This window comes from Siniperca chuatsi, linkage group LG18, assembly GCF_020085105.1.
Source record: "Siniperca chuatsi isolate FFG_IHB_CAS linkage group LG18, ASM2008510v1, whole genome shotgun sequence".
NCBI lineage: Eukaryota > Metazoa > Chordata > Actinopteri > Centrarchiformes > Sinipercidae > Siniperca > Siniperca chuatsi.
Window position 1 is genome coordinate 28,226,055 of NC_058059.1, and position 13,762 is coordinate 28,239,816.

The window sequence follows — 13,762 nt, forward strand, 5'->3', positions numbered from 1 at the left end:
GTGTCCTACTCTTACAGCCACACAGTAAATATGGCCCCGTAATGTTATGCTTTATGATGACATATGATTTTTTTTTTTTTACACCTCAAACTGGACCAACTGAAACAGCTACAGATGTAAAAGACACCTTGGTGTTTGGGACAGCCCAGCCACAGGTTTAACAAAATGCTCATTTTTGAAATCTCCAAAAAAATGTTAAAACCTGGGTAAAACCTTACTGGTTTTTCCTACAATTTTGTTGCCTTTCTAGTCTTTCGACCACTCAAAGTGCTTCACACTACATATCACATTCACAGACATTCATGGCAGGTGCCAACTGCACATCAGTCCAAAGAAACTAACTAATTCACACACACTCACAGGAGCAATTTGGGGTTCAGTATCTTGCCCAAGGACATGTGTGGCTGGGGGAAGCGGGGTTTGAACCGCCGCCGACCCGCTCTACGTCTAAGCCACAGCCGCCCCCCCGTGTGTATGTTGTTCTTGTCATTTGTAGTATTTCATGTTTATGCCTTTTAAAGGAATACACCACCGTAATTGTATCGCCTGTAGGGTTTGAAATGCAGAGAATCACCAAAACATCCATTGAAACTTCTCAAACCACTCCAGCTGCATAATCCACTTCATAATCACTATGCTCAGTATGTTTCCAACAATCGTTGCTTTGCCAACGAGTTGCAGTGCATTCATCTATATTGTGGAAAAACTATGAGTGTTTGGAATAAATTTTCAACTCTTGCTGTGAGGAATGTAAAAAAAAAAGTATATATACATATATATATATAAAAAATTAAATTCACAATTAAAAGCAAGTAATTCAGTGGGGAAAAACAGAAAACATGTTTGTAGACCTGTTATGTAAGGTGCAAAAAACATCTGGGAAACACTTTATTTGAAGTTGGGTTTATAAGACTAACATGACACCGTCACAACCATGACATGAATCATGAACATGAAGGAGTTTTAAGGTTTATGACTGTTGTCATTAAGTGTCATTCGGACAAATATGTCACTTTTAATGCAAAGTTGACATTGTTTGAGATGTCTTTGTTATGACGACTGTCATGAGACCATTATAATTGTGTCAATGACAGTCATAAAAGCATTTGACAGTTTAATAAAAAGTACTGACATCTTTATGACACGTTCAAATGGTTCCACTTTACTTGAGGTCAAGGGAATTATTAATGACACAGTTATAATGGTCTCATGACAGTCATCAAAACCAAGCACATATGACAGTATAATGTAATGTTAACACATAAAGCTAAATAGTTTCTTTGAGTTTGATAATTAGGCCTGCTATGGCATGTTTATGACAAGTTGTCATAACAAAGACATCTCAAACAATGTCAACTCTGCATTAAAAGTGACATAATTGACCGAATGACACTTAATGACAACAGTCATAAACCTTCATAAAGACTCCTTCATGTTCATGACAGGTGTCATGTCAGTCTTATGAACCCACCTTCAAATAAAGTCTTACCAACATCTGTGAATTTAATTTTGATTGTTAATATGATTTTTCTGGTTAATATTATTGTGGTATTTTAAACATGTTCCACTAACTGTCTTTGTAACTGCAGTAGATTAAAAAAAAATACATAAGTGATTTATCGTCCAGCGTGAACCTGTAAAGTCAGTGTTTAAGAAAAATAAAAAAGAATTGGCTTGATAAACGTGTGTGTGTGTGTCGCTACCTGCAGTGGCATCCGCAGCAGCTGTGGAACCTGGAATTCCAGCATGTTGTTAAACCTGAGTCGACTAAAGAGGTGGAAGCAAATCCCTGGTCTGCAGCGCCCAGCTCTGTGGACACGTCACACATTCAGTAGATTCTTTAGATGATTCGAACTTAGATTTATATCAGTGGGTAAAAACTGATATTAACAGCAACAGAGGCTTTCACATTTAGTCACAAGTATGGAATATCAGGTGAGATGTAAGACTGAACATCTGTTGATGAGATAAAAAATTCTGAATATGGACATTGTTTATGTTACCTTCCCTTCCTTTGCAGAGCGCTGGCTTTTGAAATCCAAACCGTCTTTAACATGGATACATGACTGAGGGTATCAAAGGACTTCTACAAAAGGAAAAGCCATGTATCAGTTATTTACTAACCGCATGTGTGAAATTGTATCTGTTACTCTTGTACCCAACTCTTCAGGAGTAACTGTACCTCTTTGACCTTTCCTGAATCAATGACGAAGACCACATCATTGATGGTGATGCTCGTCTCAGCAATGTTAGTAGAAAGAATCTGAAAGAAAAAATTACCAGTTATAATCTAGTTTGATAGTGAGTGAATTTCCTATAAATTCCCTGTAAAATTCAATTCAAAGGGAAAACCATGCTATTGACTTATGGTACAAAGCAGCAGATCTCAGCATCTATATTTTGGCATATGGGATAGTATGAATGTGGTCTGTATACTGACAAATACTGATTGTTACAAAAAGTGATGACATGATTTAATGAAAAAAAAAAAGTTTTTAAATGTACACACATTTTCAATCTATTTTGTGTGAGTTTTATCACACTTATAAATCCAATTATATAATGTATAATATAAATAATAATATAAAGAGCATATAAATCCGATAATTTTTCTTTAAGTTGCAGACTTACTGACTGAAATGCAACACACACACCGTCTGCGCTGTGGAGCGTCGCAGCACATACAAGATGCATCATACAGACAGAAGAAGTAGGGTACAGTAGCTGGAATGTGCCGCTCAGTGGAGTGAATGTGATAAAATTTCCCGCCTGCCAGAGGCTTCCACTAGCTGCCAGTGCCAGTGGGAGGAACCTTGGCTTTGCTGCTCTTGCCCACAGTTACCAGTTCATGTGACAAAATTTTAAACTCGCGATCGGATGCTTCATGTCGAAGTGCACCGTGGGAGTCGTAGTTAACCTAGAAATTTCCCTCCAAGATTCCATCATAGTCTGCCTTACAGCTCAACTGCAGCCACAACCTCTACCCAGCCCAGCAATGTCACGCTTAAAATCACTGTATGCTATCGCTGACTGGTTGTATGTAGGCTGTATAGCTACTGAGGCACACAGACAAATCTCCACACACGTTTACAGATCTCTGCCACGACAGAAGTGTAACAAAAGTCATATGTAAAAAGCCAGCCAATTGAGAGGCCCGCCTGAGTTGATGACTTGTCTGTATTCCCAGCTCCTGGAGCAAAATACTTAGAATACTTTTCAGCCATTAATATCTATGTACGCATTTACAGATATGTCTACACATTTACAAATCTCAATACACTTGCAAATCTGAATAGATTTAGCACACATGGAGTGAGATACTTAAAGCGTGTGCTGGGCAGCTTGCAGCAGCTTTCCAGCACCACTTCAATCTTTCCTTGAGGAAGGCTGAGGAAGGTGCCTACCATGGAAGACCTCCTGCATCGTTCCAGTACCAAAAAAAGCTTGTCCCAGCACTCTCAACTATGGAGCTGTGGCACTATCGTCACGTTATGAAGACCTTTGACAGGCTGGTTCTGCGGCACCTGAGGACCCTGCTAACTAGGGGTGGGTGACATGGCTAAAATCTTCTATCATCATACATGTAATTTTACTTCATGTATCAGTATATAACAGTGCATTCAGAAAGTATTCACTGCACTTCACTTAATAATAACAATAATGAATTTAATAAATTTTTCAATAAGGCTGTAACATTACAAAATGTGGAAAAAGTGAAGCGCTGTGAATACTTTCTGGATGCACTGTATCAGGATACAGTACTTGATCAAGCGAGAATCCAGCCCTGATTTGCATAGCCCTCCCCGAATATATAGCAGAGACACTAAGCAGTGTTTCCCCTAGGTTGACTGCTTTGGGGGGAATATAACTGTCAAGGTTCATAGACAAAAGAATTGCTTTTTTTCTAGTCACCATTATTAGCTTAAAGGTGGGGAATGCGTTTCTAATCCAATGGACCTCTTTTTGTCAAATTCAGGGAATATCTCCTCACGGTCTGCGAGCTGTCCGTTCAGTGTGTGCGCTGAAAAAAAAATCTGGTGTTTATAGACAGCTCTGACTCTGTAAATGCTAAACAAACGGCTCAAACTCAGCCACACAACAATTCAATTCAATTTTCAATTCAATTTTATTTATATAGCGTCAATTCACAACAGAAGTTATCTCATTGCACTTTTCCTATAGAGCAGGTCCACATCGAACTCTTTATAATATTATTTAGAGACCCAACAAATCCCACGATGAGCAAGCACTTGGCGACAGTGGCAAGGAAAAGGCCACTTTTTTTAGCAGACAAGCCCACACCTCCATCTCCATCATAGAGAGGATGGGAGCACAGCAACATTACAGACAAATCTCTCATTCATACCTAAAGTCCTAACAAACTCTTTTCAGTCAATTATTTTCCCTCGAGGGGTTCTTTCCCCCCCGCCTGACCGAAATGAGGCGTCTTTTACGTACATGCCAAACGGCACGCCTTTAATCCCACCATCATGGATTAGTGGGCTGTATGAGGAAACATTACGGTACATAATCAACGTCCCACCCTTCGGCAGCAGCAGTGCTGTGTGGAGGGAGTGTAATATCACTCGGCCCACTTTTTCCCCACACAGGGCTGACTGTTAACCATGGTACAGCCGGTGCCTCCCTGTCTTATTAAGCTTAACTTTTACAGGGTGGTGAACTGGTGTCACAGATGACTACATCAGCTTCGCCCTTAACCCAATAACGACAGCTCTTAGAGGGCTGGCCTATATGAAGTAGAACGTTAGTTTCTTATTGTAACTCCAGCTTCTATGAGTATAAGCGTAGCCCTCTAAGACCTAGGCCCTCTGCTCCACCGGCATTGGCTGAAGAAAATGTTGATTTTGGGAGCAGAACTTAGGTCACACAGTTGATATATACTGCAGGAGCAGACCTAACGGGGGCTTGTAAGAAAGGGCGCGAAAGAAAATCTCTTCCTCAGGCAATGGTAGGGGAAACACTGAGCTCCTGTGGTGAAAATGGTATTGCAAAATCTCTACCGGTGGACACATTTCTACCATTGCACGGTAGATACCACCCTTATCGCCCAACCCTACTGCTAAATGCTTTCCTGGACCCACTGCAGTTTGCATACCAGCCACACATCGGTGTGGAGGATGCTATCATCTTCATGACACACAAGGCCCTCTCACGCCTGGAGAAGAAGGGAACTACTGTGTCACGTTCTTGACTTCTCCAGTGCTTTCAACACCATCCAGCTCTGCCTTCTAGGAGAAGAGCATCTGGCAATGCATCTGCACCTGGACACTGCATCCTGGAGCATGGAGTAATTCACTGGCAGGCCACAGTATGGCTGTGGATGGCTGTGCCTCTGACGTTACTGGCACCATTCCTCTTCACTCTCTACACCTTAGACTTGTTCAAATCACCTGCCACCTTCAAAAGTTTTCCGACTCCTCCTCCATTGTTGGATGCATCAACAATCACCTGAACATGAGGCATGCCACATGGAAGTGGAGAGGGTAGATTTGTACAGGTACCTTGGGGTCCAAATCAATAAAAAACTGAACTGGTCTCACAACACTGATGCCCTCTTCAGGAAGAGACAGAGCAGACTGTTTATCCCGAGGAGACTAAGATCCTTCAGTGCTGTCCTGTAGTCCAGCCTTTTCCAGCCACTGGTATGATTTCTTGATATCAGCCACTTCTTCTATCTGTTGGTGGTACATGCTGTGCAGAGGCTTGTCTCTCCATGATGGTTCATCCTCCTCCTTCTCATCATCCTCGGGTTTCTGCTGCCTGAGGTATTCGCTCCTCAGAGCCTCCCTTGTTTGGCTTAGTGTACAGTCTCAGGGTGCTGGATTTGGGGTGAAACCCTCCTTGCATTGTGAGGAGCTTCCTTATCTTGATATCAGTGGCCTCTATCTCCCCCTTTGGCCAGTTTATTATACCAGCAGGGTATCTGATGCCTAGCAGGGCGTATGTGTTGATGGCTCGGATCTTGTTCTTCCCATTCAGCTGACTTTTCAGGACCTGCCTTACTCTGTGTAGGTATTTGGCTGTGGCTGACTTCCTTGCTGCCTCCTCATGGTTTCCGTTTGCCTGCGGGATTCCAAGGTATTTGTAGATGTCCTGAACATCTGCAATGTTGCCTTCTGGTAGTTCAACCCCCTCGGTTCTGATCATTTTGCCTCATTTGATACCACCCAACCGCACTTGTCCTGTTCGAATTACATTCCACTGTCGCTGCTGTAGATCCTGGTAGAGTGGATCAGTGAGTCGATGTCTCGCTCATTCCTAGCATACAGATTGATGTCATCCATGTAGAGGAGGTGGCTGATGGTTGCTCCACTTTGGAAACGGTATCCGTAGCCACTCTTTGTGATGATCTGGCTGGCTGGCTGGAGTTCAGGCCTATGCAGAACAGCAGCGGGGATAGTGCATCACCTTGGTATTTGCCGCACCTGATGGTGACTTGTGCAATTGGCTTTGAGTTGGCTTCTAGAGTTGTTTCCCACAGCCACACTGAGTTCTTGATGAAGGCTCTTAGTGTCCTGTTGATCTTGTACATTTCCAAGCATTCCAGTATCCTTGTATGTGGCACTGAGTTGTTGGCTTTCTTGTAGTCAATCCAGGCAGTGCACAGGTTGGTCTGCCTGGTCTTGCAGTCTCGAGTGACTGCTCTATCGACCAGTAGCTGGTATTACTACCAAGTCCCTTCTGGGCCCTGTCCATGTACTGAGCCATGTGCCTACTCATTTTAGCTGCTATGATGCCTGACAGGTGCTTCCATATTGTGCAGAGGCAGGTTATTGGCTGGTAGTTGGATGGAATCATTACCTTCTGGGGATCCTTCATGATCAGGACTTTCCGTCCTTGGGTTAACCATTCTGGGTGGTCTATCAGCAGTTGGTTTATTTGTGCTGCCAGGCGTTCATGGAGTACAATTAGTTTCTTCAGCCAGTAGGTGTGGATCATGTCAGGGCCTGGTGCTGTCCAACTCTTCATACCTGACACTCTTTCTTTCATGTCTGGCATTGTAGTGGTTACTGGATGTTCTTCCAGTATGTTCAGTCTCAGTCCTGGGTGGATCTGTTCTGTAGTTATTACCCTGCAAATGAGAGTACACTTTGGATGGTTCGGTGGAGAACATCCGGTTTATTCTCCTGGCTTCTGCTTCTCCTGTATATCTCTTCAGGCAGGTAGCAAGAGCTGTGAGTCTTTGTTTGGCAGTCTCCAGTGCCTCAGGTTTAGACATATATATATTTCTTAGATAGCCCTTTCTTCCTTGCACCTTTCTGTAACTCTGAGACTTGACTAACTGCTAAACTGACTAACTTTTCTCTGTGGTGCCTTGATCTTGGCCTCTAACCTTCTCCTCCATGGGGGATAATGCTTTTTTTGGCTTATGGTGTTTATCTTGTAGCCAAGCATCTCTAGTATTAGTGTGACTGTGGCGTATATCAGCTCATTGGTCTCGGTTATGGTTTTAGTAGAGAGAATGTAGTGCTGTATTCACATCTTCTAGCAGACTTTCGAGGGTACTTTGTCACTTAGCCTTGGTACTCATGATCGTTGTAATTGGGGGTCCAGCTTGGTAATGATCTTCAATCTCAGGTCAGTCGCCCTTGTGTTAAGTGTGCCGTAGCATGTTTGTTGTACCTCATCAATCTCTAGTTGTGATAGCAGTTGCCGCTAGCGGATGTTAGAACATGTTAGAGCTAGGAGTTGTTTCTTTGTCAGTGTAGATGTTGGGTTTAGAAGCATCCATATATCACATAGCCTCTGCATATAACCCCTCTCACTGGGGTTGCTTGTATAGTAGCATTGCAACAGTTACATATTTTCTGCTCTATTCCATGAATGTCTTGTTCCAGTAGCCAATTTCTCATCTCTAACTTAACATGACTATATATATATTCATTCTGGTGCACACTGTTATAGCTGACGGTATCATATTACTCTTACATACACTATACTTGCTGACTTTGCTGCTACTAATCACATATTGCACTATTAGTTCAAGTACAACACTAGTTGTGGGTACTGTACGTGTAGTGCTATTGCATGTAATTTTGAAGTTTGAGTTTAAGTGCTCTTGTCAAGTTTCTATTTTATTCTATTTTTATTTTATACACCTTTAATTATTTATTTATTAATTTTTTAAGTTTCTCTATTTATCTTACTTATTTCTATATAAAGGATTATCTTATTTTAAGATGCCTCTGGTGTGTGTTGCCCTTGAATGATGAAAAATATCTTTGTGTCTTGAGAAAGAAAAGTTTTCTTCATAAAAAGGTGGAAAACTCTATACCTACTGGCCCAAGTAAAGCGTTACTGAAAGTCATTATGGTAAATGGTAAATGGACTGTACTCGTATAGCGCCTTCCTAATCTGCCGACCACTCAAAGCGCTTCACACTACATGTCACATTCACCCCATTCACACACATTCATACAGTGATGGCAGGTGCCAACCGCACATCAGATCAAAGAAACTAATCATTCACACACACTCACATACTGAAGGCACAGCTTTGGGGTTCAGTATCTTGCCCACGGACACTTTGACATGCGGCCTGGGGGAAGCCAGGATCGATCTGCCAATCACAAAGCTACAACCACCCCTATTATGAGTGTAGTGGATTGAGATGACACATTAAAAATAAAAAAGTCACTGACATCAGAGACATCAGAGACTCACTATCTTCCTGACACCAGGTGGAGAGGTCTTCATGGCTTTCTTCTGATCCAGAGTCTGCATGTCGGAATGTAGAGTGAACACCTGGTACCTGAGAGACACACGTGTCAGAGACACACTACACAATATGCTGATTTGCTATACTAGGCTTAACACAATCAACTGATGGTCTGGCACAAATGATGAAAATGAGGCTCATGTTAATAATATATATGTGTGTGTATTGTTTAAGGCAAGATGAATCCAGGACTGAGTCTACGTCTATAGATACAATATTTTTTTATCATCTATTCTAAGAATGCTGTATTTATCATTATATTAAAATACCATTAACCACCATCTCTAACTTAACATGACTTTAAATGAACATAACCTACGCTGAGTGCTCATCATACTAAAAACATACAGTTTTATAGATAGTGCATGATATTCAAATGTCTTCCATTCTTCCAATGTACAGTATACATTTCACCTCTCAGAGTGGGTGGAGAATCTCTTATCGTCGTACAAGATGCGGTCCCTGAGAGCCACTATCTCATCGTATCCAGGGAGAAAAATCAGGACAGCACCTGAAGACCAACAGATAAAAGCTCACATTCTAATAATCCTGAAATATCATCAATATTCCCTGAAATCTGGCTGTGATTAATAGTCATGGTCACTAGGCAACGGGTCAACTTGGTAGTGTAAATTTTCTGTTGTAGCCATGAAATACACTGCTCAATAAGCAGCTACGTTGTTAAAATCCAGATAAGTGCTGAGGCTCACCGTCACTGCTGGTGGAGCAGATGTTGTGCAGCAGATCCATGATGAGGTCCAGGTCCACCCACTCATCATCAAAGCTATGGTGGTACAGTTTGAGGAGCTCTTGTTCTTCAGTGCTCAGCACTACACTGCCACTCTGCACCAGAGCGGACTCATCCAGGCTGCTCACCTCTCCCAAAGGACTGCACAGTAACAGGAATGTAGGTGTAAGCTGATCAGGAGTCCAATAAGTTTATCAGTTTATAAACCTTCTACAACAGTATTTAAATCAGGACAAGCCCTCACTTTATGTATAGAGACTGTACAAATCATAGCGTGGGTGGGAAGGGGGTTGAACATTAATCATTTTAAAATGCTGTACCCCACTTTAAATCTTCTTAATGGAACAACAATGTCCATATAACCACCAATGTGCATGACAGAAAAAGGAAAATCCAATTTATGGTAAACATAACAAACATGCCTTCCAGACACAGAATCTTTTTGACACAAGAGCTACTAAATAAATGGTTAATAACACTGCCTCTTTTTAACCAAAAGAACAAACACAGGCACAGGCTTAGTGGCAGAAAGCCCTGAGCAAACTGCACACCACCTATCCAGTTACCAGACACCCACCACCCAAACTGCACACCACCTATCTATCTCCTTTAGGAAGTCAGGAGAGGTAATATAGAGAGTGACATCCAGAAGATGAAGGTTTGATTCCTGTGTGAGGCTAATTTTGACAATTGTGCCTTATTATTTTTAGACTGAAAAACAAAATTCAGTTTGCAGTTGCAGTTTGGTTAGGTTTAGTTTTGTTGCCTAAACCAGTGGTGGAATGTAACTAAGTACTTTTACTCAAGTACTGTACTTAACTCTACAAATTTGAGGTATTTGTACTTTACTTGAGTATTTAAATTTTATGCAACTTTATACTTCTACTCCACTACATCTCAGAGGCAAATATTACGGCATCTACTACATTTGTCTGACAGCTTTAGTTACAGGTTACTTTTTAGATTACAGTTTGCCCTTAATGTCCAGTGAAAACCATGTATGTCCAAATGTGGTGATTTTGAATTTAAATGTTTCTGATAAACTGAAGGATGAAAGGCTTATGGTTTGAGAAAATTCTCGTACGTCTTAAAAAAAAAATATATATATATATATATATTTTTAAATCCTTTTGGATCAGCTGGAAAATGCATTGTCACAAAGCTGAATGCAGCAGTAATATTATTCCTTTCTGGCAGAAAGGCCTGAAGACTAACTTCTCCCAATACCCTGCGCTACCCAGCTGGGTGGCACGGGCTGTCGAGTGGGTGGCGCGCAATGTCCACTGGGTGGTGGCGCAAGATGACTGGGTGGGTGGTATCTGGTAACTGGATAGGTGGTGTGCAGTTTAGGTGAGGTTTTAAATGAAATGACTCTCCATAGTGAATCACAGCAGCAGCAGAGGGAGGAGGACAGCAGACAGGAGGAAAGACTGATACTGACTGATGTCTCAGTTCTTCATTCTTTCTAAACTTCAGTATTTTGATGTCAGGAATATGATTTATTTTACTGACATTTTAGATTTGTTTCCAATGAGATATTATTGAGTTTATATAGTGATTTTGCTGTTGTAAACTTTACTGTTGCTGCTCTAGAAACAACATTTAGTTATATAAGAGTATCGATAAAGAACCAAACCGATAAGGAGTATCATTAAGAGTAGTAGTATCGATCAAATCCTAACGATACCCATCCCTAATTCAGGTGCAAAACTCAAATATGTTAAAGCAATAACAGAAACTCATAGGATGAGTAGAATATTGGTTTTGGTTAATTATGTGTTTCAGTTCACATTACATATGTTTTGTACACTGAGGTCAACATTACACTCACATGGAGGATTTAAGGAGATCCATAGCTTCTGTCTGCTGGAAGTCTTTGGCAAAGTCTAAGGCTGTCCTGAAATGAGATGAAAACACTGTTGTTCAGTGCATTCAAAGTATTTAACGTCATTTAACATAGCGGCCTAACATCAGCTTGGTACTATAACATGATGGATGTCCTACCATCCATTGGATGCCTTCATGTTGATGTCGGCCCCCATGTTGAGCAGCTGCTCCATCTGTGGGAGGAAACCTCGGCCTGCTGCCACCATCAGAGGCGTGGCTCCTGTCTCACTGTGCCTGTAGTCCACTAGGTAAAAGAATACAAGTATGAGGAAAACTGCTTTTTATGTTCAGAATAGAATGGTGCCACTACTAAAATATTTATTAGTAAAGGAACACTTCGACATTTTGGGAAATACACTTGTTTGCAAAGAGTTAGATGTTTCTTGCTGAGAGTTAGATGAGAAGATCGATATCACTTTCTCGTCTGTACGGTAAATATGAAGCTAGAACCAGGAGACGAATAGCCTAGCTTACGATAAAGACTGGAAGCAGGGGGAAACAGCTAGCCTGGCTCTGTCCAAAGTTAAAATATAGTTGGGAAATATGGATAAAATCATGGCAATTGTCAATTATCACGATATATGTAATTTTATATCATAATATCTGTATAGTGGGTGTTCTTTCTTTTTTTGCAAACTTCAGCCAGGCTTTCTTGTGTGTCTCTCTCTCTCTCTCTCTCTCTCTCTCTCTCTCTCTCAGCAGTGGGGTCCTCCTGGGTCTCCTACCATAGAACCCCCTTTCACTGAGTTGGTGAAGGATGGTGCAAGTTGACACAGTTGTACATTGTGTATGAAGGTCAGCTCGAATCTATTTTGCAGTTGTCCAAGGTCTTTTCTCCACCATTCGAACAATCCTTCGCTGCAGTCTTTGGTCAACTTTTCTCTTGTGTGCTCCTTTAGGGAGGTTGGCTACAGTACCATGGGCCTTAAACTTCTTGATAACATTGCGAACGGTGGACACAGGAACATCAAGGTCACTGGAGATGGACTAGTAGCCTTGAGATTGTCAACGCTTGGCTTCGATCTTCTGTCTGACCTGCTCAGACAATTCTTTTTTAATTTCTTTTCTCCATGCTCAGTGTAGTACACGCAGTAACACAAAACAGCAGAATGGGTACTTTGCTCCATTTAAACTGGTTGAATGCGTGAATATTAGATTGCCAATAATATTGTCCAGTCCATTTTTGGATTTCTGTGTGGAAAAAGCTAGGATTCAGTATTTTTTTCAGCTTTTTTTGTTTTGTTTCCTCTGAAAACCAAAGAAATGCATATGTGGATACCAAAATATGTTTTAATTTTACAATTTTCAGGAAGAAACGGTGTGTTATTTGAAAAAAATGCAAGGGAGCCAATATTTTCGGCCACGGCTGTATACTTATATAGACAAATAAAGTTAGTACTGCTTAGTACTTCTATCCCTGTGTGCACTGACGTGACAGTGAGCTGCTGTAACAAAAGAGTTTCCCCTCGGGGATCAATAAAGTATTTCTGATTCTGACATCATCATACTGATGAATGAATTCATAGATTTTCTGGATCACATGTATATAGATCATCCCCTGGAATTTTTATCACCATATTACCTTGAGCAAAATTAGAACCATTCTTATAGTTTAAATGCCGAATTTTAAAACTTGTCTACAAACTCCCAAGAAAACATGTAATGATTCCAGAAAGATGAATAAAATAGTCATACCGTTAACACTTTCATAGAGGATGAGGTTGAAGAGCTGAATGAAAGCATCCTGGTCTTCATTGAGGAAAATGTTAGAAATGCAGGAGTCCATCTCCTTCCGCAGCCACGGCTCCAGCTGTTCTGTGCCATCCTCATTCTATGACACAAAATCATACACTGACTCAACCTGGTGCCAAGCACAACACACCTACACTCAGCATAACTTGTCTGGATGAAACAATTACCAGATAGAAAGACCTTTGATGACACTGTTAAAGCTGTTGTGGACCTCAATAAAAAGATTTTTTGTCAGATAATTTTGACAAAAGAATTTCAGTCAATATACTAGCTTTTTCTGGAGTTTCCAACCACATCTCACAAAAACGTTCATACTCAATACTGCTGTATGTTTAACAAAATCTCTAAGCACCAGAGGCTGGCACTATAATGTAAGCAACATTAACCATGGCTGCTCTGAAGGCACCAGTATTCTCCATCAGAACTGCTGGTCGAATGGTCGAAGAGCCTCGGAAAAAAATACATGTCCAAAATTTCACATATTTGTTTTTTGGGGACGGGGATGATGGTGGAGGATTTGAAGCAGGCTGGCACATGGCATGTCTCCAGTGAGGTGTTGAAGATGTCCATGAACACCGAAGACAGCTGATGGGCACAGTGCTTCAGGGTGGATGGAGAGAGAGTCCGGCCTGGCT

At 41.3% G+C, this 13,762-nt stretch overlaps 1 protein-coding gene across 11 annotated transcripts in view; it reads right to left on the bottom strand.

Moving 5' to 3' along the window:
• LOC122865819 (3'-5' RNA helicase YTHDC2) overlaps positions 1–13,762 on the bottom strand; it is a 46,655-nt gene that overhangs the window by 20,315 nt on the left and 12,578 nt on the right. For all 11 annotated transcript variants that reach the window (XM_044174713.1, XM_044174715.1, XM_044174708.1 and 8 more), the window contains 9 exons: positions 13,071–13,206; positions 11,493–11,619; positions 11,320–11,385; positions 9,451–9,629; positions 9,155–9,251; positions 8,686–8,773; positions 2,183–2,263; positions 2,004–2,086; positions 1,704–1,809 (listed from right to left, as the gene is read on the bottom strand). In XM_044174713.1, coding sequence (XP_044030648.1) covers positions 1,704–1,809; positions 2,004–2,086; positions 2,183–2,263; positions 8,686–8,773; positions 9,155–9,251; positions 9,451–9,629; positions 11,320–11,385; positions 11,493–11,619; positions 13,071–13,206 — 963 coding nt within the window. The remainder of the gene's footprint in view (positions 1–1,703; positions 1,810–2,003; positions 2,087–2,182; positions 2,264–8,685; positions 8,774–9,154; positions 9,252–9,450; positions 9,630–11,319; positions 11,386–11,492; positions 11,620–13,070; positions 13,207–13,762) is intronic.